Source organism: Salmo trutta, chromosome 1, assembly GCF_901001165.1.
Source record: "Salmo trutta chromosome 1, fSalTru1.1, whole genome shotgun sequence".
In the NCBI taxonomy this organism is placed as follows: Eukaryota; Metazoa; Chordata; class Actinopteri; order Salmoniformes; family Salmonidae; genus Salmo; species Salmo trutta.
The window spans coordinates 18,063,585-18,086,230 of record NC_042957.1 but is presented as its reverse complement, the minus strand read 5'-3'; the positions used below and the strand labels follow the sequence as shown (position 1 = coordinate 18,086,230).

At 40.6% G+C, this 22,646-nt stretch overlaps 1 protein-coding gene across 1 annotated transcript; it reads right to left on the bottom strand.

The window, feature by feature from the left end:
- Window positions 1-1,724: 1,724 nt before the first annotated feature.
- Window positions 1,725-22,623, bottom strand: fkbp1b (FKBP prolyl isomerase 1B). The gene is made up of 4 exons (XM_029734188.1): window positions 22,177-22,623; window positions 21,163-21,210; window positions 3,168-3,280; window positions 1,725-3,020 (listed from the first exon to the last, which is right to left on the bottom strand). Exons 1-4 carry the CDS (start codon window positions 22,211-22,213, stop codon window positions 2,892-2,894), a joined length of 327 nt encoding a protein of 108 aa, XP_029590048.1. The 5' UTR covers window positions 22,214-22,623; the 3' UTR covers window positions 1,725-2,891.
- Between the last annotated feature and the right edge of the window lie 23 nt (window positions 22,624-22,646).

Genomic DNA, 22,646 nt, shown 5'->3' with positions numbered 1-22,646 from the left:
CTTTGACAATCTCCATCAGATGACACTCCTAGGACATTATGTTATACAATACATGCATTTTTTGTTCCATCAAGTTCATATTTATATCCAAAAACCGCATTTTACAGTAGCGGTGAAATTCTGATTTTTTTCTTCTCTGAAATGCTTCCGGTGAACAACGTTACAATTTTCAAAATTACTATTCGAAAACATTGGTAAATTATAATATTGTCATTCAAATAATTATAGTTTAACATTTCGTAAATGATACTGTCTTGCCAGATTTCAAAATAACTTTACTGGGAAATCACAAGTTGCAATAAACCGGGTGCTGTGCTAAGAACAATAAGCTAGCCTAATTAGCTTAGCATCATCTTGTAACCATGTAATATCAATAATACTATTGTCAATAATCCATTACCTTTGATTATCTTCATCCATTGGCAGTTCCAGGAATTCCAGGTCCACAACAAATGTGGTTTCTTTTGACAAAGTTCATAATTGATGTCCAAATAACTCCAAGTTGTTCCATGTTGTTAGCGCTTCGGTGGCTACTAAAAAGTAGCGCGGGGGGGGGGGGGGTGTGAAGTCACGGCAAAAAGTTAAAAAAGTTACAAAAATAATCTATTTACGTTTGTTCAAACATGTCAAACGTTGTTTAGCATCAATCTTTAGAGCCATTTTTAACGTGAAACATCAGTAATGTTTCAACCCGACTTCACCTGTGTCTAGAAAAACGTTTTTTTAAAATGTCTCGTGTCTCATGATTGCGCAGGTGCAGGCCATAATGGAAGTGACGACATCCCACGGACGTCAACTTCAATGCATTCTAATTTGCTCCCTGTTAATCATAGAAGCTTCAAACAACTTTATAAAGATCGCTGACATCTAGTGGAAGCCGTAGGAGTTGCGAACTGAATCCTTTCTCACTATGGTATCTAATAAACAATGACACTAAATAGTACAGCCACAAAATTCTCTTTTTTTTAAATCTATTTTTCTCAGGTTTTTGCCTGCAATATGAGTTTTGTTATACTTACAGACACCATTCAAACTGTTTTAGAAAATTCAGTGTTTTCTATCCGAATGTGTTAATAATATGCATATCCTAGCTTCTGAGTTGGTGTAGGAGGCAGTTAAAAATGGGCACATATTTTTTTCAAAATTCTCAATACTGCCACCGTGGCCCGTAGAGGTTAATACTTTTTTGCAATTAGTTTTTTCATATATTGGCTATTGGGAATTGTATGAGAGTAGCCAAGTCCATTGAATGAGAGAAAGCCAACTGAAAACTGTATTGAAGTGAGAAGCACCAGATAAACTATTTTAAATCTTAAGGTTTCAAACTCCCTTCATTCTTCTCACCATACCCTATCCAGGTCCCAAGGTTTAAGAGGGAAAACAACACTACTAGACCATGTGTGGTTTCACTACATGCTGCTAGTACAAAACCATGCTATTTTTTTTCATTGTACTACCATGGTTCATTTTGGTACCATGGTAGCTAGTACAATGAAAAAAATATGTTTGTTTGGTCACTACCATGGCAGGAAAACACCATGGTCCTGGTGCAAATACCATGGTATTTTCCTGCCATGGTAGTGACCAAAAAAACATGATAGTACCGTGGTAGTTTTTTCATTGTACATTTTTGTAAGGGGAAGCTCTCAAGAACTTGAACACACACGCATGCACGCACACACACACACACACACACACACACACACACAACTCAAGTTCACAGATTTTCAATAAACAAAGTTCTCACCGTTTTTATTAAGACTTGATCGATTAAACAGTCATAGTATCCAAACTATCCATGGGTTGTAAGAGTAGTACTGTACAGTGCATTTGTGTTCCTGATGTCCTTCATTTAGTCATATTTGTGGTATTCTTGCAGTAAATGTTTGATGGATACAAAATGTACTAAACACAGAAACATGAGTTATCATTATGCAGGGTTTTTCATGACCATGTGAGCTAACCAGAAACAACACCAGGCCCTAGTTGTAGTGTTACCAGGGTGTAATCATTAGTCCAAAAAGTTTTGCAACTAAAACGAGAGTTTATAATGGACAAAGTTAGCTAGGCACTCCCCGTTTCGTTCCATTTGCCTCCATTTAGAAACGTTTTGCAACAGAATTGGTGTAATGAATACACTGCTAGTGTTACCTGCTCAGGTGTCATGGTTAAGGAAAACTACTAACCTTTAAAGCTTTCAGCAGGACAGACCTTTATCAAAAGTGGCAATGCAGAGAGTGGTTGGTAATGCCTAGTCAAGATACGATAGAGTTCTACAACTGCCGTTCTGGAGAGCTACTGGAGTGTGCAGGCGTTTGATCCAGACCAGCACTAACACACCTTCAATCTGCATTAGTACTGGGCTGGAACAAAAGCCTAGCCACACCCAGTAGCTCTCCAGGACCGGAGTTAAGGAATCCTGAGATACAGAGTATCTGTACTTTTACACCTTGTTTTGTGCTTTGGAAAACAGTAAGGCAGTGACATTCCGTTGCAATATATTACGGCCTTCATCAGATGGTTCTACTATGTTTTTTGTCATACAAATTCAATAAAATGTACAACCTAAAAAAGAAGGAAAAAGCAATGCTCATGGACATACATTAAGACAGAGGAGGCCAAACTATGGTATCATGAGTATGTAAAAAGTCAAAAAATCAGTTTAGCGTCAGGCAGCATTCATCTACAATGATACTAAGTTGGCAACAAAGCAGTAGATCCTTAAGTATTGAGTAGTTGAAGATGCAACAAAAATCTAAGGATCAAAGGGGGTTGGTTGCTCGGGGTTGGTTGCTCGATGGTGTGGGGCAATGTTACCCACTCAACGGGGAGGTAGTGAGTGACCTTTTAGGCCACATTTGACCTTTCACCCCTGACCCGAGAGGGGTCACTCACTCCAGCTTGAGGAGCTCAACGTCAAAGATGAGGGTGGCATTAGGGGGGATGACCCCGGGGTGACCGGTGACTCCATAAGCCATGTCAGGCGTACAGGTGATCTTCGCCCGCTGACCCACACTCATCTGGGGCAGAGAGGGGAGGAGGAGAGGTCGGGAGGGAGACAACAGAGGAATTGTCAATGCTTGCGTATCATATGTTGCAATATTATCATAAAATATCATGAGTGCGGATGCAGTCGCATTACTTAACGTAAGAAAATGCAGTCTCACCTGTGCGATTCCTTCCTCCCAGCCCTTGATGACTTCCTGTCGCCCGATCTTGAACTTGAAGGGCTTGTTTCTGTCTCGAGAAGAGTCAAACTTCTTTCCATTTTGCAGCATACCTGGTAGAGAGATATCACACAAACACTGTTAAGTCAATGATCTTCCTAGGTTCAGGTAGGCGTTTGAAAGTTTCTTATTTTCATGTGTTCTGCTTTATATGAGTACTACTGTGTACACGTAAGTGTGCTTGTAGGTATTTATTAGGATCCCCATTAGCCGCTGCAAAAGCATCAGCTACTCTTCCTGGGGTCCACATGAAACATGACATAATACATAGTAGGAAACATTATTAGTCAAGGACTGAAATACATACATTTAAAATGTTACATAGCCTACATATCAGTACATACAGTAAAAACAATATATAGGTCTAATACATAGTACAGTGCAAATTACAATACAATATATATAAAATGGCTGTGTCTCTTCACAGTCCCTTTAGTGCACAAAGGTGTTCTTGTATCTGTTTTTTTAAACTGGTTTTATTGCTAGCTTGAGTTACCTGGGGTGGTAGAGTTCCACATAGGCTTTATTTAATACTGTATGCCTTTCTCAGCCACTGTTCTGGACCTGGGGACTGTGAAGAGACCACTGGTTACATGTCTTTGTTGTACCGATGAGTGTCCGAACTGTGAGCCAACTGCTTTAACAGACAGTTCGGTACCTTCAACACATCAATACCTCGCACAAAGACCAATAGTGATGCAGTCAATCTCTCCTCAACTTTGAGCCAGAAGAGACTGACATGCATGTTATTGACACTTTCCCTCCATGTACATCTAAGTGTGATATGTGCTGCTTTGTTCTGGACCAACTGCAATTTACCTACAGTACCAGTCAAAAGTTTGGACACACCTACTCATTCAAGGGTTTTTCTTTATTTTTACTATTTTCTACATTTTAGAATAATAGTGAAGACATCAAAACTATGAAATAACACATAAGGAATCATGTAGTAACCAAAAAAAGTGTTAAACAAATCAAAATATATTTTAGATTCTTCAAAGTAGCCACCCTTTGCCTTGATGACAGCTTTGCACACTCTTGGCATTCTCTCAACCAGCTTCATGAGGTAGTCACCTGGAATGCATTCCATTAACAGGTGTGCCTTGTTAAACATTAACTTGTGGAATTTCTTTCCTTCTTAATGCGTTTGAGACAATCAGTTGTGGCAAGGTAGGGGTGGTATACAGAATATAGCCCTATTTGGTAAAATACCAAGCCCATATTATGGCAAGAACAGCTCAAATAAGCAAAGAGAAACGACAGTCCATCATTACTTTAAGACATGAAGGTCAGTCAATGCAAAACATTTCAAGATCTTTGTGCTGTTGCAAAAACCATTGAGCGCTATGATGAAACTGGCTCTCATGAGGACCGCCACAGGAAAGGAAGACACAGACTTATCTGCTGCAGAGGATAAGTTCATTAGCGTTACCAGCCTCAGAAATTGCAGCCAAAATAAATGCTTCACAGAGTTCAAGTAACAGACACATCTGTTCAGAGGAGACTGTGTGAATCAGGTCTTCATGGTCAAATTGCTGCAAAGAAACCACTTCTAAAGGACACCAATAAGAAGAAGAGACTTGCTTGGGCCAAGAAAGACAAGCAATGGACATTAGACCGGTGGAAATCCGTCCTTTGGTCTGATCGTTGACCAGCTCCATTATTACAATTCTTAAATAGATAATAAAGATTGATTGTTTGAAGAAATAACAAAGTCTCTCTCACTTGGTTAGAATTTACACCACAGGGCACACTGTCTTCTAGGCTTAAGTTGAAGATGTGGCAAACAGGAGTCACAGTGTATTACGCTACCAACCCCAGCAATTTACCATCCATTTCTGCAACATTAGTAAAGATGTGATCAATACAAGTGGATGATTTAGTTCCTGTTCTGTTTGTAAATATCCTGGTAGGTTGTTGAACCAGTCTTTTTGAGTGGGCAGATGGATGACAACCAGTCAATTTTTAGGTCACCCAGAAAATATACCTCTCTGTTGATATCACATATATCTTCCAACATTTCACACACATAGTCCAAATACTGACTTTTAGCACTTGGTGGTCTATAGCAACTTCCTACGAGCATAGGCTTTAGGTGAGGCACATGAACCTGTAGCCATATTACTTCCACATCATCTGACATGAGATCCTCTCTCAGCTTAACAGGAATATGACTCTGGACATACATGGCAACACCTCCGCCATTTGCATTTCTATCTTTCCTATATATTCTATAACCATGTATAGCTACTACTGAGTCATCAAATGAATGATCAATGTGTGTTTCAGTGATGGACAGACTATGATTGTTTTCTGATGTTAATAAGTTGTCAATTTCATGAACCTGGTTTCTCAGGCTACATATGTTAATATGGGCCATTTTTTGTCCTTTTCTGGGTTACTTGTTTGTTTTTAGTGCTATTCTGAGAGGCTGATCCGAGGTAGACATGTCAGTGACAATTACATTTGAGTCAATAGTACTGAGTGGGCTGCCCACAGTGAGCTTCTTCCTAAGGCAGACAGTTTCAGTGCAAACAGTGGAATAAAATTCTATGTGCATATGATTATTGCAGACAATACCCTCAGAGCTAACAGTTAAATGAACATGTCCTCTGTTGCTTATTTATTATGACAGAGAGGACTGGAGCGCTACCAAATCCAGACCTTCAGTCTCTTAAACGGTTTGCTATGTTGATGGAGATAATCCTGTAGCATCATTTGAACACAAAGCAAGGCCTACACAAACATATTTTCCACACAAAGATCAGTTACATTCAAGTCATTCAAACAATTCCCCTAAAAACAAACTAAAACAAAACAGAGCACTGTTTTACACGAGGTCAGGCAATCCTTCACCTCAGCAGCAAGGAACTGTTTGGAATGCCTAGGAATCATAGCATTCCAAATTCCAACATCAAAGGCAGATTCTGATAATACAGGGCTGGCACAAAAACAAGAGCAATTCCACTGGGTTTCATTATCCAGATCGTGGGCTCATTTCAATTTTCTAAATCAGCAAAGGGAATTTGAAATAGGAGGCAGTGGCCTGATTCTTTCTGTAGACTATTTCTGATGGTTAACTAGGCCATGTCTAGCCTGCATCTAGAACACAGGGGAAACAGACAGATACAGGACAGGCAGAGAGATTCAGTAGTGGCACGACAATGAATGTGCCCATGAACATCTGTCCGTTCAGGCATGCTAACAACATTAGGCCCATTAAACACTTCCACCAGAGGCACTGAGACAGAGACACTGGAGAAAATACTTAATAATTTACCTTTCACAGGCTTGGGTAGAATACTGAGACAAAATCCTAATATTTTTTTGAATGTACAGTATCAGTCAAAAGTTTGGACACACCTACTAATTGAAGGGTTTTTCTTTATTTTTACTATTTTCTACATTGTAGAATAATAGTGAAGACATCAAAACTATGAAATAACACATGAAATCATGTAGTAACCAAAAAAGTGTTAACAAATAAAAATATATTTTATATTTCAGATTCTTCAAAGTAGCCACCCTTTGCCTTGATGACAGCTTTGCACACACTTGGCATTCACTCAACCAGCTTCATGAGGTAGTCACCTGGAAAGCATTTCAATTAAGTAATAATGCCCTCGAAGCAGGTGTTTGGAGGATATATTGGCACGGGTGTTGTTAGTCAAACCGTTCCAATATATCCTCCAAACACCGGCTTCGGGGCATTATCACTTTTATACAACGGGTTACCAACATATTCAAATAATGATTGACATATTTTCATTAAAAAAAATATTTTGATGAACGTATTCATACTATTTCATCCTTCCACAACATATAGTCCCGAAACAAATCTAGGGTTGCTACCCAAGCAGACTGGTCGTTCGTACTATTGGTTCAATTGCCAGAGATGAGATCCGGTCGTTCAGTCTTTTTGTTCTGTATCTATGGACGCAACCCAGTTGTTCATTCTAAATGTTCCATTGCCATACTGGCTGGCAACGTTCTTGTCCCTTGCATGCTAGCTAGCCAACTACGGCTAACTTAGTCACGTCAAACAGAATATCAACAGTAGCTGCATTTGTATATTATGTTTTCTCGTGACATTTATTTGGATACCTCCATAACAATGAACTAATGAGGCACGATTTTACCTGGCATAGAGAATGTGCTCTCTTGTTAGGACACTGTTGTTCAGAGGAGCTAGCCAACAACACAGCTAACACAATAACTTCAAACTGAAGCTGGAAAGACTGCAAACTAGCTGCACTTCATTTCGTTTTAACTTTTTTCAATTGACATTTTTTATATATCCATAAAAATGATGCCAGCTAATTCATGATTTCGACTGGCTGAGAAACGCTGCCTGCATGCCTCTCTCTCGTCCCGACTCCCGACCCATAAATGTTCATTACTATGAGACAGTTGGAGATCGAATTTGAACATTGAAAATGTCGGAGAGACAGACAGTAAGGTCTATACAGATCTCCGTTGTTGAAAACTAAATGTTAGTCTAAAAGAATTGTGACAATGTATTGATGCTTTTTATTGTGGAGATCAAGTTTATAACTTCCCTGTCTGGGCTGATGAGACAGTGGATTGCGCAGTCAGATGGAACAGAGTAAATAGGAATTTTAACGTCATAGATTTAGCCGGTGGTAATTTGTGGAATAGACATCGACTGGAATGAGCTTTTAACAAATCAGGATTCAGGATTAGACCCACCCGTTGTATAATTAACAGGTCTACCTCGTTAAAAGTTAATTTGTGGAATTTCTTTCCTTAATGCGTTTGAGCCAATCAGTCGTGTTGTGTCAAGTTAGGGGTGGGATACAGAAGATAGCCCTATTTGGTAAAAGACCAAGTCCATATTATAGCAAGAACAGCTCAAATAAGCAAAGATAAACGACAGTCCCTCATTACTTTAAGACATGGTCAGTCAATCTGGAAAATGTCAAGAACTTTTAACGTTTCTTCAAGTGCAGTCGTAAAAACCATCAAGCGCTATAGTGAAACTGGCTCTCATGAGGACCGCCACACTGCAGAGGATAAATTCATTAGAGTTAACTGCACCACAGCTTGCAGCCCAAATAAAAGGTTCACAGAGTTCAAGTAACAGACATCTCAACATTAACTGTTCAGAGGAGTCTGTGAATCAGGTCTTCATGGTCGAATTGCTGCAAAGAAACCACTACTAAAGGCCACCAATAATAAGAAGAGACTTGCTTGGGCCAAGAAACACAAGCAATGGACATTAGACAGGTGGAAATCTGATGAGTCCAAATGTAAGATTTTTGGTTCCAAATGCTGTGTTTTTGTGAGACGCAGAGTAGGTGAACGGATGATCTCCGCATGTGTGGTTCCCATCATGAAGCATGGAGGAGGAGGTGTGATGGTGCTTTGCTGGTGACACTATCTGTGATTTATTTAGACTTCAAGGCACACCTAACCAGCATGGATACCAAAGCATTCTACAGCGATACGCCATCCCATCTCGTTAGCGCTTAGTAGGACTATCATTTGTTTTTCAACAGGACAATGACCCAAAACACACCTCCAGGCTGTGTATGGGCTATTTGACCAAGAAGGAGAGTGATGGAGTGCTACATCAGTAGCTATTGCTACTCTAAGTTAGCTTGACGTACTAGAAAGTAATATAAACAAGTTGAGAAAAAAGTAACTACAAGAAACATGGTTTATTATCTTCTGAAGCAATTTGGTTATCCTTCCTTGATTATCGAAGTTATATTTTACCATCTCACAAATTGAAAGTGATCTCTGAGATTTTTAGTCAGTGATTCAGTCTGTCTCCATGGTAACCAGATAATCTTTCTGCCATACATGCCTTCAAACTACCATAAAACCCCTTAAGTATGCCCATACCTAAGGAAATATTTGAGTGGCTCTATGCAACACCCTTAAACTGCCTTGGGCAAGGGAAAATTATTCCTTAAGGGAAACATTTAAGATGTTTTATGCAACCAGACCCTGTACTTTAGCATTTATGTTTTTGACTAGTTTTACTCCACTACATTCCTAAAGAGAAGATGTACTTTTTACTCCCAATAATTTACCCTGTCACCCAAAAGTATTCGTTACATTTCCAATGCTTAGCAGGACAGGAAAATTGTCCAATTCACACACTTATTAAAATAATACATCATCCCTACTGCCTCTGATCTGGCGGACTCACTAAACACAAATGCTTCGTTTGTAAATGTCTGAGTGTTGGAGTGTGCCCCTGGCTATCCGTTAAAAAAAATACATAAATTGTGCTATATGGTTTGCTTAATGGTTTACTTAATATAAAGGAATTTGTAAGGATTTATATAATTAACTTTTACATTTGATACTTAGGTATATTTATATTTAAAACTAGACACTGACTTGTACTCAAGTAATATTTTACTGCATGACTTTTCCTTTTACTTCAGTCATTTTCTATTAAGGTATCTTTACTTTTAATCAAGTATGGCAATTGGGTACTTTTTCCACCATTGCGCACTTTATCAACACCCTCACCTGCACAAAAACATGGCAGTTCAGCATCTCAATCTGAGGAACTTGTCACATCTCGTAAGATGTGCGTAAGCATTGTTTCCAAGTTGTATTAAAATAACCAATGATTTATTTATACCACCACAGTAGACAGACATAACATCAGCGTAAATAGTTGGCAATAAAACTAGCCTAGCATGCTAACCCCGATCAGGCAGGGGACGGTTCACCCAGAGATGTGAGTCTTGTACAGTAACTGGCTGCTTCTCCTCTTTCATTCCCCCCTAAACTTTGTAGGACCGCAGGCTTCCAGGAATCCCTGTCGCCCAGATATCAGTCTGCCTGCCTGCCTGCCTGCAGGGCCACTGGGCGGGAGTCCAAGCCTGAGTCGACGGGTCCGAAGACCACAGGGTGATTACCATCTGTTAATACTGTATCTCCCCTGGCTAGACTGAAGTTATAGGCACAGTAAAGTGCTCCAGAAGACGGAAACATTATGACCCATATTTCAAATAAAAACCACAGTGAAACCGAGCTAGGATGTTTATTTCGAATACAATATGGGTAATATTTTTTTTTATTTTCTCCCAAGCAGGAATTATATGGCCAGTTACACAGTAAAGTGATCCTCAGTATGACATGATTAAGACCCATTTGTTGAATGGGTAAACAGTCGGATGTGTTTAAAAACAACTTAGCCTATGTCTATCAGGCACTACAGTGCATTCGGAAACTATTCAGACCCCTTGACTTTTTGACACATTTTGTTATTATGTTACAGCCTAAATCAGATTAAATAGTTCTCTCCTCATCAATCTACACAATACCCCATAATGACAAAGCAAAAACATGTTTTTAGAAATGTTTGCAAATTTAGTAAAAAATAAAAACCAGAAATATCACATTTGCATAAGTGTTCAGACCCTTTACTCAGGACTTTGTTGAAGCACCTTTGGTAGCAATTACAGCCTTGAGTCTTCTTGGGTATGACACTACAAGCTTGGCACATCTGTATTTGGGGAGTTTCTCCCATTCTCCTCTGCAGATCCTCTCAAGCTCTGTCAGGTTGGATGGGAGTGTCGCTGCACAGCTATAGTATTTTCTCTCCAGAGATGTTAGATCGGGTTCAAGTCCAGGCTCTAGCTGGGCCACTCAAGGATATTCAGAGACTTGTCCCGAAGCCACTCCTGCATTGCCTTGACTGTGTGTTTAGGGTCGTTGTCCAGTTTAAAAGTGAACCTTCGCCCCAGTTTGAGGTCCTGAGTGCTCTGGAGCATGTTTTCAACAAGGATCTCTGTACTTTGCTCCATTTATCTTTCCCTTGATCCTGACTATACTCTCAGTCCCTGCCGCTGAAAAACATCCCCACAACATGATGCTGCCACCACCATGCTTCACTGTAGGGATGGTGTCAGGTTTCCTCCAGACGTGACGCTTGGCATTCAGGCCAAAGAGTTCAATCTTGGTTTCATCAGACCAGAGAATCTTGTTTCTCATGGTCTGTGAGTCTTTAGGTGCCTTTTTTGCAAACTCCAAGCAGGCTGTCATGTGCCTTTTACTGAGGAGTGGCTTCCGTCTGGCCACTCTACCATAAAGGCCTGAATGGTGGAGTGCTGCAGAGATGGTTATCCTTCTGGAAGGTTCTCCCATCTCCACAGAGGAACTCTGGAGTTCTGTCAGAGTGACCATCGGGTTCTTGGTCACCTCCCTGACTAAAGCCCTTCTCCCCCGATTGCTCAGTTTGGCCGGGCGGCCAGCTCTAGGAAGAGTCTTGGTGGTTCCAAACTTCTTCCGTTTAAGAATGATGCAGTCCACTGTGTTCTTGGGGACCTTCAAGGCTGCAGACATTTTTTGCCACCCTTCCCCAGATCTGTGCCTCAACACAATGCTGTCTCGGGGTTCTACAGACAATTCCTTCGACCTCATGGTGTGGTTTTTGCTCTGATATGCACTGTCAACTGTGGGACCTTATATAGACAGGTGTGTGCCTTTCCAAATCATGTTCAATCAATTGAATTTACCACAGGTGGACTCCAATCAAGTTGAAGAAACATCAAGGATGATCAATGGAAACAGGATGCACCTGAGCTCAATTTCAAGTCTCATAGCAAAGGGTCTGAATACTCATGTAAATGAGGTGTGTTTTTTATTTTTAATATATTTGCAAACGTTTCTCAAAACCTGTTTTTTCGCTTTGTCATTATAGGGTATTGCGTGTAGATTGATGAGGATTTATTTTTATCCATTTCAGAATAAAGCTGTAACGTAGCAACATTTGGAAAAAGTCAGGGGGTCTGAATACTTTCCGAAGGCACTGTATATTTAGGCACCTTGGAAATTAAAGCCCATTCTAACTGAAAAAGTCTACATGCTATTCCAAGTCTGTTTGAGTTGGGGCCGTTCCAAACTAGCTTTGAGAAAATAAAGCTGGTCCATTTCTCTTCCTGCAGCAGAGACCCAGACCCTTAACTACTGTATCAGTCTGTGAGTAACTGAATACAAAATGCAGTGAGGCCACCCTATCTTGGTTGAGTCAGGGTGGGGTTGAATGAAAATAAAACAGGATCCTTCCTTTCCTGTTCCTGCAGCCCAGTCCTAGACCCTCTTAGATATCAGGCAGGCAATGGGTAAATAGACAGTGTAGAAAGCATAACAAACTGGCCCTTAATCCCAGGTTCTCTGCTTGGGTTGGGTGTGAAAATACCAAGGGAAGACCCATGTGTGTCCAAAATGGCACCCTATACGCCCATATAGTGCACTATACTTTCGGCCTTTAGGGCTCTGCCTAAATGTAGTGCACTATATAGAGTATAGGGTGCCATTTCAGATTTTGCCCCCAGACCCTCCTGAGTAGTATGAGCTGTCTTTCTGGACAGGCCATCCAGGCCAGCTAGGCTATTTTTACGCAGTTTACTGTATCTGTGTCTACACGTGACACACGGCCCCTCGTCCACCAGGGCCCAGAGATGTAAGGAGATATCACACATACGTGATCTGTCTGCAGCATGCTCTTATAGACATGTTGACACATCACGGGACTGTGAACACGTGTCAACGAGAAATATCTGTTCTTGCTTCGTCGTTCATATATCAGTAGGATCTTTGGCACTGGAATTGGTGTTTCACCTAATGAGACAGCTCAGATGTAGCCCTGCATCTTTAATGTTGTGGTGTAAGCAACATGTTTCAGTCCTGCTGCTATACTGTAGTGCAACAGATGTAGGATCTTAATTTGATCATCCTGTTGCCGGAAGATTTTCCTGCAGTGCAGGAAATGTAAAACATGTAGTGTATTTGAGGTTTGTATCAACCCCTACTAAAATGTCCATTAATTATAATCCACATAATAATTCACATTTCCTGTTGCTGCAGGATTATTTTCCTACTGTAGCAAACTGCCTCAAATTAAGATCCTACATCTGTAATTAGCGCAATCTCTGCTGCCCTTATCCTACTCCATAGCACCTTGGTCTCAATGGGCCTAATCTCTGCAGTTGCTCTTACTAAGTGGTTTTAGCTACTTTGATTAAGTTAGCTACACTACAGTACTGTAGGGGGGTTTAGTAGAACCTAAACAGAACGTTATTTGGTCAGATGATTGTTTACGTAGTCTGTCCATAAGAGATTGCGTCGACTGGCCATGAGAGATTACGTAGTCTGGCCATGATTGTTTACGTGGTCTGTCCATAAGAGAATACGTAGTCTGACCATAAGCGACTATGTAGTCTGACCATAAGAGATTACGTAGTCTGGCCATGAGATTACGTAGTCTGGTCATGAGAGATTACGTAGTCTGACCACAAGAGATTACGTAGTCTGGCCATGATTGTTTACGTCGTCTGGCCATAAAATACTACGTAGTCTGGCCATGAGAGATTACAGTCTGTCCATAAGAGATTACATAGTCTATCCATAAGAGATTATGAAGTCTGGCCATGAGAGATTACGTAGTCTGGCCATGAGAATTACGTAGTCTGGCCATGAGAGATTACATAGTCTATCCATAAGAGATTACATAGTCTGGCCCTGAGAGATCCGTATAGTATTGAAAATAATTATATACAAAACTTTTAAAAGGTGTGAGGAATAAGTGAAGGTGTTGAGAGGAAGGCTGCTATCTGTGAGCTACATTTAACCATACTGCATGCACTATGGTTCCCACACTAATCACTATGCTGTCCCATCTCCCAGTCTGGAGCACAATCCCAACTCCTGCTAGAGACTACTCCCCTTCATCTTTCCATCTTTCATTAAGGCCAGAGGCGCGTGTGTGTGTGTGTGTGTGTGTGTGTGTGGGGGGGTTACTTCAAATCTAAATAAAAAAATCTATGTGGCTCCTGATGGATATACTGTAACATGGCCTGCTGCCCACTACTCCAATACTGCCTGCCTGCCAGACCTGTCACCCTGCCTGGTCCTACTACCACACAAGTCCACAGCAGTACGGTTCTTCGGCTGTCCCCATAGGAGAACCCTTTTTGGTTCCATGTAGAACCCTCTGTGGACATTGTTCTACATAGAACCCAAAGAGTTCTACCTGGAACCTAAAAGGGTTCTTCAAAAGGTTTTCCAGTGGGGACAGCTGAAGAACCCTTCTAGGGTCTAGATAGCACCTTTTTATCTAAGTGTTGGCCTACTGCATGGCTAGGGAAGAATTTAAGCTGAGAGTTTCAAATCTTTCAAATAACTGCTGTTTGGGGATTGACCATCCAAGTGCCTACATCATCACGTTTCACTGGAGGAGGTCCAAGACAACCGGAACAGCCCCATATAGAGGTGACATCACGCCTGTGGAACCCACGGAACCCTGGTGCTTACGCTGCTCCTAACTCTGTCACCAGAGAAAGAGACTGACACCCACACTTCTCTCTGCAGTAATTCTCAGAACCTATAGGGTCAAACGCCATCAGAAGAGAGTGGAGAGGACCCATAGGCAAGAGATTGCATGTAAGAGAGGAAAGAGTGAGTCAGAGATGGGCATCAGGAAGCGGTCTGACACTGCCCCATAGTGACATCTAGGCTAATTCAGGATACAATACTATCTTAAGCAGAACCCATTGCTCCGTGAGGTCACCACGTGCCTGTGTGTGTGTAGCATAAGGAAGTGGTGAAGGTGAAGTTAAAAATAAGACCAGAGATACTGCTGGGACTGGGAGACACAGTACAGTGTGTATGGATGTTTAAGGTTGTCTTAGTATACCAGTAGATGTGAAGATATTGATCATGAGAATCCGTCTGTTTGTGTTTCTTTGTCTTTGTGTTCTGTTCCTTTGTATCTGTTGTCTGAAGTTATTGGGAATGAGAGTCCATTTGTTCTTATTGTTTGTGTTGTGTTGTGTTTTATTTCTTTATGGCTGTTGTTATGGTTGACAAAATACAACAACGACAGTAAACAGATACAGCATGAATAGCATCAGGATTTCAATTACCAAAACCATTTACATGTGACGTGACGTGATCACCTTTGGGCCAGACATCAAATTCTGTGAGTTGGAACGTCACTTTGCAGTGTGCCACGTGATGGATTTTAGTATACTCAGCTCAAATCAATAATGCACTAATTCAGTGAAGGTTTTTATCTCTTTGGTCTAACGAAGAACATGTTAACTAATCTCCTTCCAGAGTGGGTTTGACACAAAAGGTTCATTCTTCAACATGGTTGGCATTAACAGCTGAGCTGAAAAGGGGGGGGGGGGTCAGAAAGAATGCAGATTTAGCATTCGTGTTACGGTAATAGGGTCAACTTCCCTACACACATCAACACAGCAGCACCGCAGGCCTTAATATAGAGTACTACAGGAGACTAGGCCTGAGCACAGCCATATCTATATCTCTTTCTCCCTCTCGGTCCGTCTATCTCCCTCTCAATGATCTGCAAAAAAACTCAACTCAGAGAAGGAACAGGGCCAGTAACCTATGTCTTTATGACTACCAGTAGCCTACCACTCTTGCCTTCTGGGCTACAATATACCAAACAGCAATCAATCACTCGACATAAAGACAAAGTGTTGAGCTTTAAATGTATTACCACCAATGCTCCTGGGACTGCCCTGCAGAAGAAATATCAGCCCGCGCAGACAAGCACGAGATTGAACTTCTCTCAACTTCCTTGTTTTCCCATTTAGTTAACACTATCAAAGTTTCTCTTTACTGTGGGATTTCCCAATGTTAGCCACTTTCAATGCAACATACCGAAACAAAACTAACTATGCAAGACATTAGTGTGCAAAACTAACTAACTGTTTTGAGATGAAAGTGAGAGCTGCATGTAGCCACCTATGCACGTGTTCATATTCTTTGCTGGTAAGTGAGTTAATAGCCCAGTTATAGATCATCTCTAGTCAAAAATGTGAGAGTGGTTGCTTCCTACAAGAGCACAAAACGTGTGCATTTCTAGCCATCTTTGAAAAGCAAGTCAGGTAAAGAGCATTTTGTCTGTCTTAAAGCGCCAGTGTTGTATTTTGAGACTGGCTTGAGTAAGCTAAGATAACTTCATAAGTTGTTTCTTGCATCAAACAACACATTTTAAGTCACCTCCTTGTCTGAATAGGTTAATGCCAAGCCCTGCATATTTTTTCCACAAGTCTCACGGAATTTAGGCCTACATTGAACACCACACATTGGCTGCTACTGTAGGTTGAATGATAGAACAGCTATTTCCATGTGAAAATGTTATGGGATGCATTTTCTCCATTGTTTTTGATGGTAGGCCACTCTGGTAGACCTACATTATGATCAAATAGCTACAGTAGACTACTTGGCCATAACTGTAACTTAAAGCAGGTACAGCCTCGGTGTTCACAGTAAATGCGCACAAAGTTGCACAGAATTTTCACAACGTTCAACTTTGCGCTCAGCAGACTTGACATTTGCTCAGTGCCGAAAATGTTTTGAAAGAACATTGATCACCACCAAACATTAAAGGTGTATTAAACTTCACTTGTAGTAGAGTTCCAGCCATGTCTTCAAAGAAGACATAAACTGGCGCACATACACCCACACTACTTCACAATTCTTAATATTAGCCTATCAAGTCATTTTTGAATCACCCAGGTTTGGTAGCCAATGCTGTTGGATGGACTTTCTGGCCATCAGAATGGTTGTTCATGCAGTGTTTACAATGTATCACTGTTCAAACGTTCTCATAAAACATCTGCGGCAATAAATGAGTTGGGTACAGGGATAGACAATTTTCACATGCAAATCTGATTGGACACAGTGTTTTGATTATTGAAATATCAGCCTCAATTTAACTTCAGAGTGGCTTTTTTTCTGCGGGTTAATTGGGGGCATTTCCCGGGACAACTCTAGCCAGGGACAGGTCAGCAAATTCGCAGACTGTCCCCGAAATCGGGGACGTCTGGTTATCTCAACACACACGCCATTAGGGCTGTCCCCGACAAAAAAAAAATCTTAGTCGCCCAACAGTCATCTGTTCTTTCGAGCAATCGAATGGTCGAAATGTTAAAACATGTAATTTTCCATATAGACACGTCTTTTAATCAAATCAACTATATGCACTGAGCTTGTCTGATGCTTTAAGCAAACTGTTTGATGAAATCATTAAGACACACAAATGACTAGAGGGAGTCCGACCGCAATTGATTTGATTGTGCCGGGCCGGGCTCAGACTTGCTGCGCTGTGTAAAAAAGAAAATGACAGCGAGTGACTGTTTGACTAGCACCAGTTGTCTCCCTCTCCTCCCTGCTGCAGCGACCACCACAGAACATCAGTGTTTATCGCGCTGTCCGTGTTGCGGAAGCAGCAACATAATTACAGCCATTTCTGATAAAGGTTTTGTTACCAAAATCCCTAATTTGTTAAGGAAAAACATTCTCTATTCCTTCAACCCTTACTCTCTTTACGTGACGCATGCATCGCATGCACGTGACCAATAGGACCTATGGCATATCATAACCATAAATTGGTTAAAATAAACTCTGAACACTGAAACACATGTGACAGCAAAATGGATGCAGAGGATGTGACAAATAAACTCGAAGCGGGAGAATGTTCACTGCTTGCTCAGGAGGTAAAGGGGAAGTCAGATGTTTGCAATACATTTGACTAGTTGTGGAAAATAGCCTAATGGAGATCAAGGGGAAAAAAGGTAAGGAGCAAGAGCTGCGTTCATATTATGTGTGACAAACAGGTGCAGTTAGATTACAATATAATTTTTCTGACCATTTGGAACAATGTAAACAACACTAAATATATTAAAAGCATACCAGAGAGTCTGTTGTAATGTTTAAAAAAAATTGTAAAGCCTTTATTACAGCAAAGACCAAAAACAGTGACAAAATGGAACGGTTTATTTATTGTTCATGCTAATTATTCAAGGGTCAATTTGTCATTTATTTTAAAACTAAAATGCTTCATTGCATTTCAAATCATGAATGACTCATATGCTATGTGATCCCATGAACAAATGAATGATTGATTGATTGATACAGTAGACTATACAAGTATTGAAATAGAGGCCTAAGTAAGTTACGGTATTAAGACTAAACAGGATGCACTTTTAGGCATACAGCTCGATGGTATTTATACAAGGCTGCTATAGGCTACTAAGCCTACTAATGTTAATGACGTTATTTATTATTAAAATGATGATCATAATAATAATAAGATCATGAAAAAGGAGGGATATTATTATAAATATTATTTTGCTGACAATTTGGAACAGTGTAAGCAACATGAAATAAATGATAAGTAATACCATAGAAAAAAAGTAAAGCTTTTATTACATCATAGCAAAGATTAAAGACAGCCGAATTTGTTTTTCCGAAATGTTGTGTTGTGTGACACTTGGTGTTCACGGAATCAGTAGGCTATTAAACAAACACTCATACAGGCAACACAAGCAGAGTCTTATTTATGTAGATATACAGTACCAGTCAAAAGTTTGGACACACCTACTCATTCAAGGGTTTTTCTTTATTTTTTTACTATTTTCTACATTGTAGAATAATAGTGAAGACATCAAAACTATGAAATAACACATGGAATCATGTAGTAACCAAAAAAGTGAAACAAATCAAAATATATTTTTGATTTTAGATTCTTCAAAGTAGCCACCCTTTGTCTTGATGACAGCTTTGCACACTCTTGACATTCTCTCAACCAGCTTCATGAGGTAGTCACCTGGAATGCATTTCAATTAACAAGTGTGCCTCGTTAAAAGTTAATTTGTGGAATTTCTTTCCTTCTTAATGCGTTTGAGCCCATCAGCTGTGTTGTGACAAGGTAGGGGTGGTATACAGAAGATAGCCCTATTTGGTAAAAGACCAAGTATATATTATGGCAAGAACAGCTCAAATAAGCAAAGAGAAACGACAGTCCATCATTACTTTAAGACATGAAGGTCAGTCAATCCGGAAAATGTCAAGAACTTTGAACGTTTCTTCAAGTGCAGTCGCAAAAACCATCAAGCGCTATGATGAAACTGGCTCTCATGAGGACCACCACAGGAAAGGAAGACCCAGAGTTACCTCTGCTGCAGAGGATAAGTTGTTTAGAGTTAACTGCACCTCAGATTGCAGCACAAATAAATGCTTCAGGGTTCAAGTAACAGACATCTCAACATCAACTGTTCAGAGGAGACTGCATGAATCAGGCCTTCATGGTCAAATTGCTGTAAAGAAACCCCTACTAAAGGACACGAATAAGAAGAAGAGACTTGCTTGGGCCAAGAAACACGAGCAATGGACAATAGACAGGTGGAAAACTGTCTTTTGGTCTGATGAGTCCAAATTTTGGATTTTTTGTTCCAACGGCCTTGTCTTTGTGCAACGCAGAGTAGGTGAACGGATGATCTCCGCATGTGTGATTCCCACCGTGAAGCATGGAGGAGGAGGTGTGATGGTGTGGGGGTGCTTTGCTGGTGACACTGTCAGTGATTTATTTAGAATTCAAGGAACACTTAACCAGCATGGCTACCAAAGCATTCTGCAGCGATACGCCATCCCATCTGGTTTGCGCTTAGTGGGACTATCATTTGTTTTTCAACAGGACAATAATGACCCAACACACCTCCAGGCTGTGTAATGGCTATTTGACCAAGAAGTAGAGTGACAGAGTGCTGAATCAGATGACCTGGGCCTCCATAATCACCCGACCTCAACCCAATTGAGATGGTTTGGGATGAGTTGGACAAGTGCTCCGCATATGTGGGAACTCCTTCAAGACTGTTGGAAAAGCATTCCATGTGAGGCTGGTTGAGAGAATGCCAAGAGTTTGCAAAGCTGTCATCAAGGCAAAGGGTGGCTACTTTGAAGAATCTCAAATATAAAATATATTTTGATTTGTTTAACACTTTTTTGGTTACTACACGATTCCATATGTGTTATTTCATAGTTTTGATGTCTTCACTATTATTCTACAATGTAGAAAATAGTAAAAATAAAGAAAAACTCTTGAAATGCGTAGGTATGTCCAAACTTTTGACTGGTACTGTATACGGATAATTTATAAAGCCAGGCACATTTAACAGTTAGGCTAATGATTATAGACCTAATTAAGTTAATTAATTCTCTTAGACAATTAAGGCAAGGGCTGTTGTCTTGTGACCGAACTCTGCTGCTAACTCCGTCACATTGTTCTCAACACCAATATACTGGTTAACTTTGCTCAAAATAATTTTTTATTTTTTTATTTACCCTTTTTCTCCCCAATTTCGTGGTATCCAATCGCTGCAAATCCCGTACGGAGAGTCGAAGGTCGAGAGCTGTGCGTCCTCCGAAACACAACCCAGCCAGGTCGCACTGCTTCATGAAACAATGCCCACTTAACCTGGAAGCCAGCCGCACCAATGTGTCGGAGGAAACACCATACACCTGGCGACCGTATCAGCGTGCCTTAGACCACCGCGCCACTCGGGAGGCCAACTTTGCTATTATGCACATCGCAACATGGTCTAAGAAAAAGCACCGCACTGATGTTTCAGAGCCGCGTACAGAGACCGCTATTAAAAGCAGGAGGAAGCGCATTTGTTATAAAATAATATTATTTTGATTAGTGTTGCACCATTGTCCTTAATCATATACAACTTCAGTAGCACATGCTTTAGACTGATGGACTGTGCCATCCCCACGGCCTCCACAATGGATTAGTCTACTCAGACAGGAGCGAATAGGACAGGTGTCTCATACACCATGATTATTATAATTTTTTTTGCTACTGCTCAAGTAAAGAAATCTCGATCGACCAACAGCCTAACGACCAAACAATCGACCAGTTAACTAAATGTGGTCAGCCCTACACGCCATATACACGTTATAAACATGTAGTAAACGTGTAATCACCAAGACGGAATGTTCACATTTACTTTCTCTTTCCTGTCTGTCTGACCTGGATGTCTGAGAGATGACCCCCAGGCAGAGAATGACCCACCTAGTGAAAAACAAAACAATAATTTCCCAACCAGATGCTCTTTTGTCACACACTCTTTACCTGTGTAATGAACAACACACGTCTGGCCCTTCTTTGGGAAAGTCCTTGCTGTTGAAAAGAAAACACACAATATTTAGTAAAATGTATTATGTGTGTGTGTGTGTGTGTGTGTGTGTGTGTGTGTCATACAATGTAATAATAGGATGTGCCCTTATCATGACTGACAGGCACTATTTATGAAATGTTGTTACTTCAAATCATTGGAAGTAACAATATCGTATTCCTTTTACTATCAACATACTGACAGGCGTAATATCGAAATAATACTTCAAGTCAGTGTTAATACAGATAAAAGCAGCAATCCCAATAGAAGGAGCTGGCCATAGAAGGCTGGCATTAATGCCGAGAGTTCTAGAACGATATGTGAGAGGGTCATGGATCCAGCCTTTGTCAAATTAACCCTAACTATATTTCTTACCTTAGCCTACTTCTCCTAACCAGCTACGTTAATTCTCCTAACCAGCTACGTTAATTCTCCTAACCAGCTACGTTAATTCTCCTAACCAGCTACGTTAATTCTCCTAACCAGCTACGTTAATTCTCCTAACCAGCTACGTTAATTCTCCTAACCAGCTACGTTAATTATCCTAACCAGCTGCGTTAATTATCCTAACCTGCTGCGTAAATTCTTCTAACCAGCTACGTTAATTATCCTAACCAGCTACGTTAATTATCCTAACCAGCTGCGTAAATTCTTCTAACCTGCTACGAAAAGTAAAGTCGGACGTTAATTTGACAAAAAAACTGGATCAGTCCATGCCGTGCCCGTGTGAGACCGAGGAACATGTATGGGGCTTGAAAAATAAATGTAGCCCACGTTGTGGAGTATGTAATAAACATGCAGCAAAATCATTTGCACTGGCTGTAAATCCGTTAACCGTTCCCACGGCGTCATGATAATAATAACACATCATCTCCCACAATTTCGTAATGGCTAGCTAGCTAAATAAATACGCTAAATAAATAAACAAACGCAGCAGATAACAATCCAAAATCAAATGTAGCAAAACTTACCATCTCCTGGGGATATTATTTCGATTTCCACACCCATTATAATAAAAAACGATGGTGGTTGCTAAAGCATAAAATAAAGCAGGTTTGGTGTCTAGTCTATGTCGGTGGTTAAAAGGTGCATGCAAGCTCCAGCAATGCCGTCCACTGATCGAGTACTCTATCACGTCTGAGAAATGCAGGATTATGGCCGTGTTCGATAGGATCAACCGTTACGTATCATGGGTAAATTGTGACTGACTGACTGCTCTACAAATAATAATGAGTAGTTATTTATGATGCAAGGTGATTTGTAGATCAGTCAGTCGACAGTCGCTTGCACAGTCGGCTGCAATGTCGAACAAGCCCTGTACTACAAGAATGTGAAAAAACCTACGCATGAGATACCCAACCTCGACACAAATCTCATCCTCTGTCTCAGTTTAGGGAGACCCAAAATGTACAGCGCCTAAGCAGGGAACCAGAGCTGTGAC

Coding starts and splice junctions, on each gene's coding strand:
- fkbp1b (XM_029734188.1), bottom strand. CDS start 22,213: ATGGGTGTGGAAATCGAAATAATATCCCCAGGAGATG. Junction 21,211..22,176: donor AATAATATCCCCAGGAGATG/GTAAGTTTTGCT, acceptor TCTTTTCAACAG/CAAGGACTTTCCCAAAGAAG. Junction 3,281..21,162: donor GTGTGTTGTTCATTACACAG/GTAAAGAGTGTG, acceptor TCTCTCTACCAG/GTATGCTGCAAAATGGAAAG.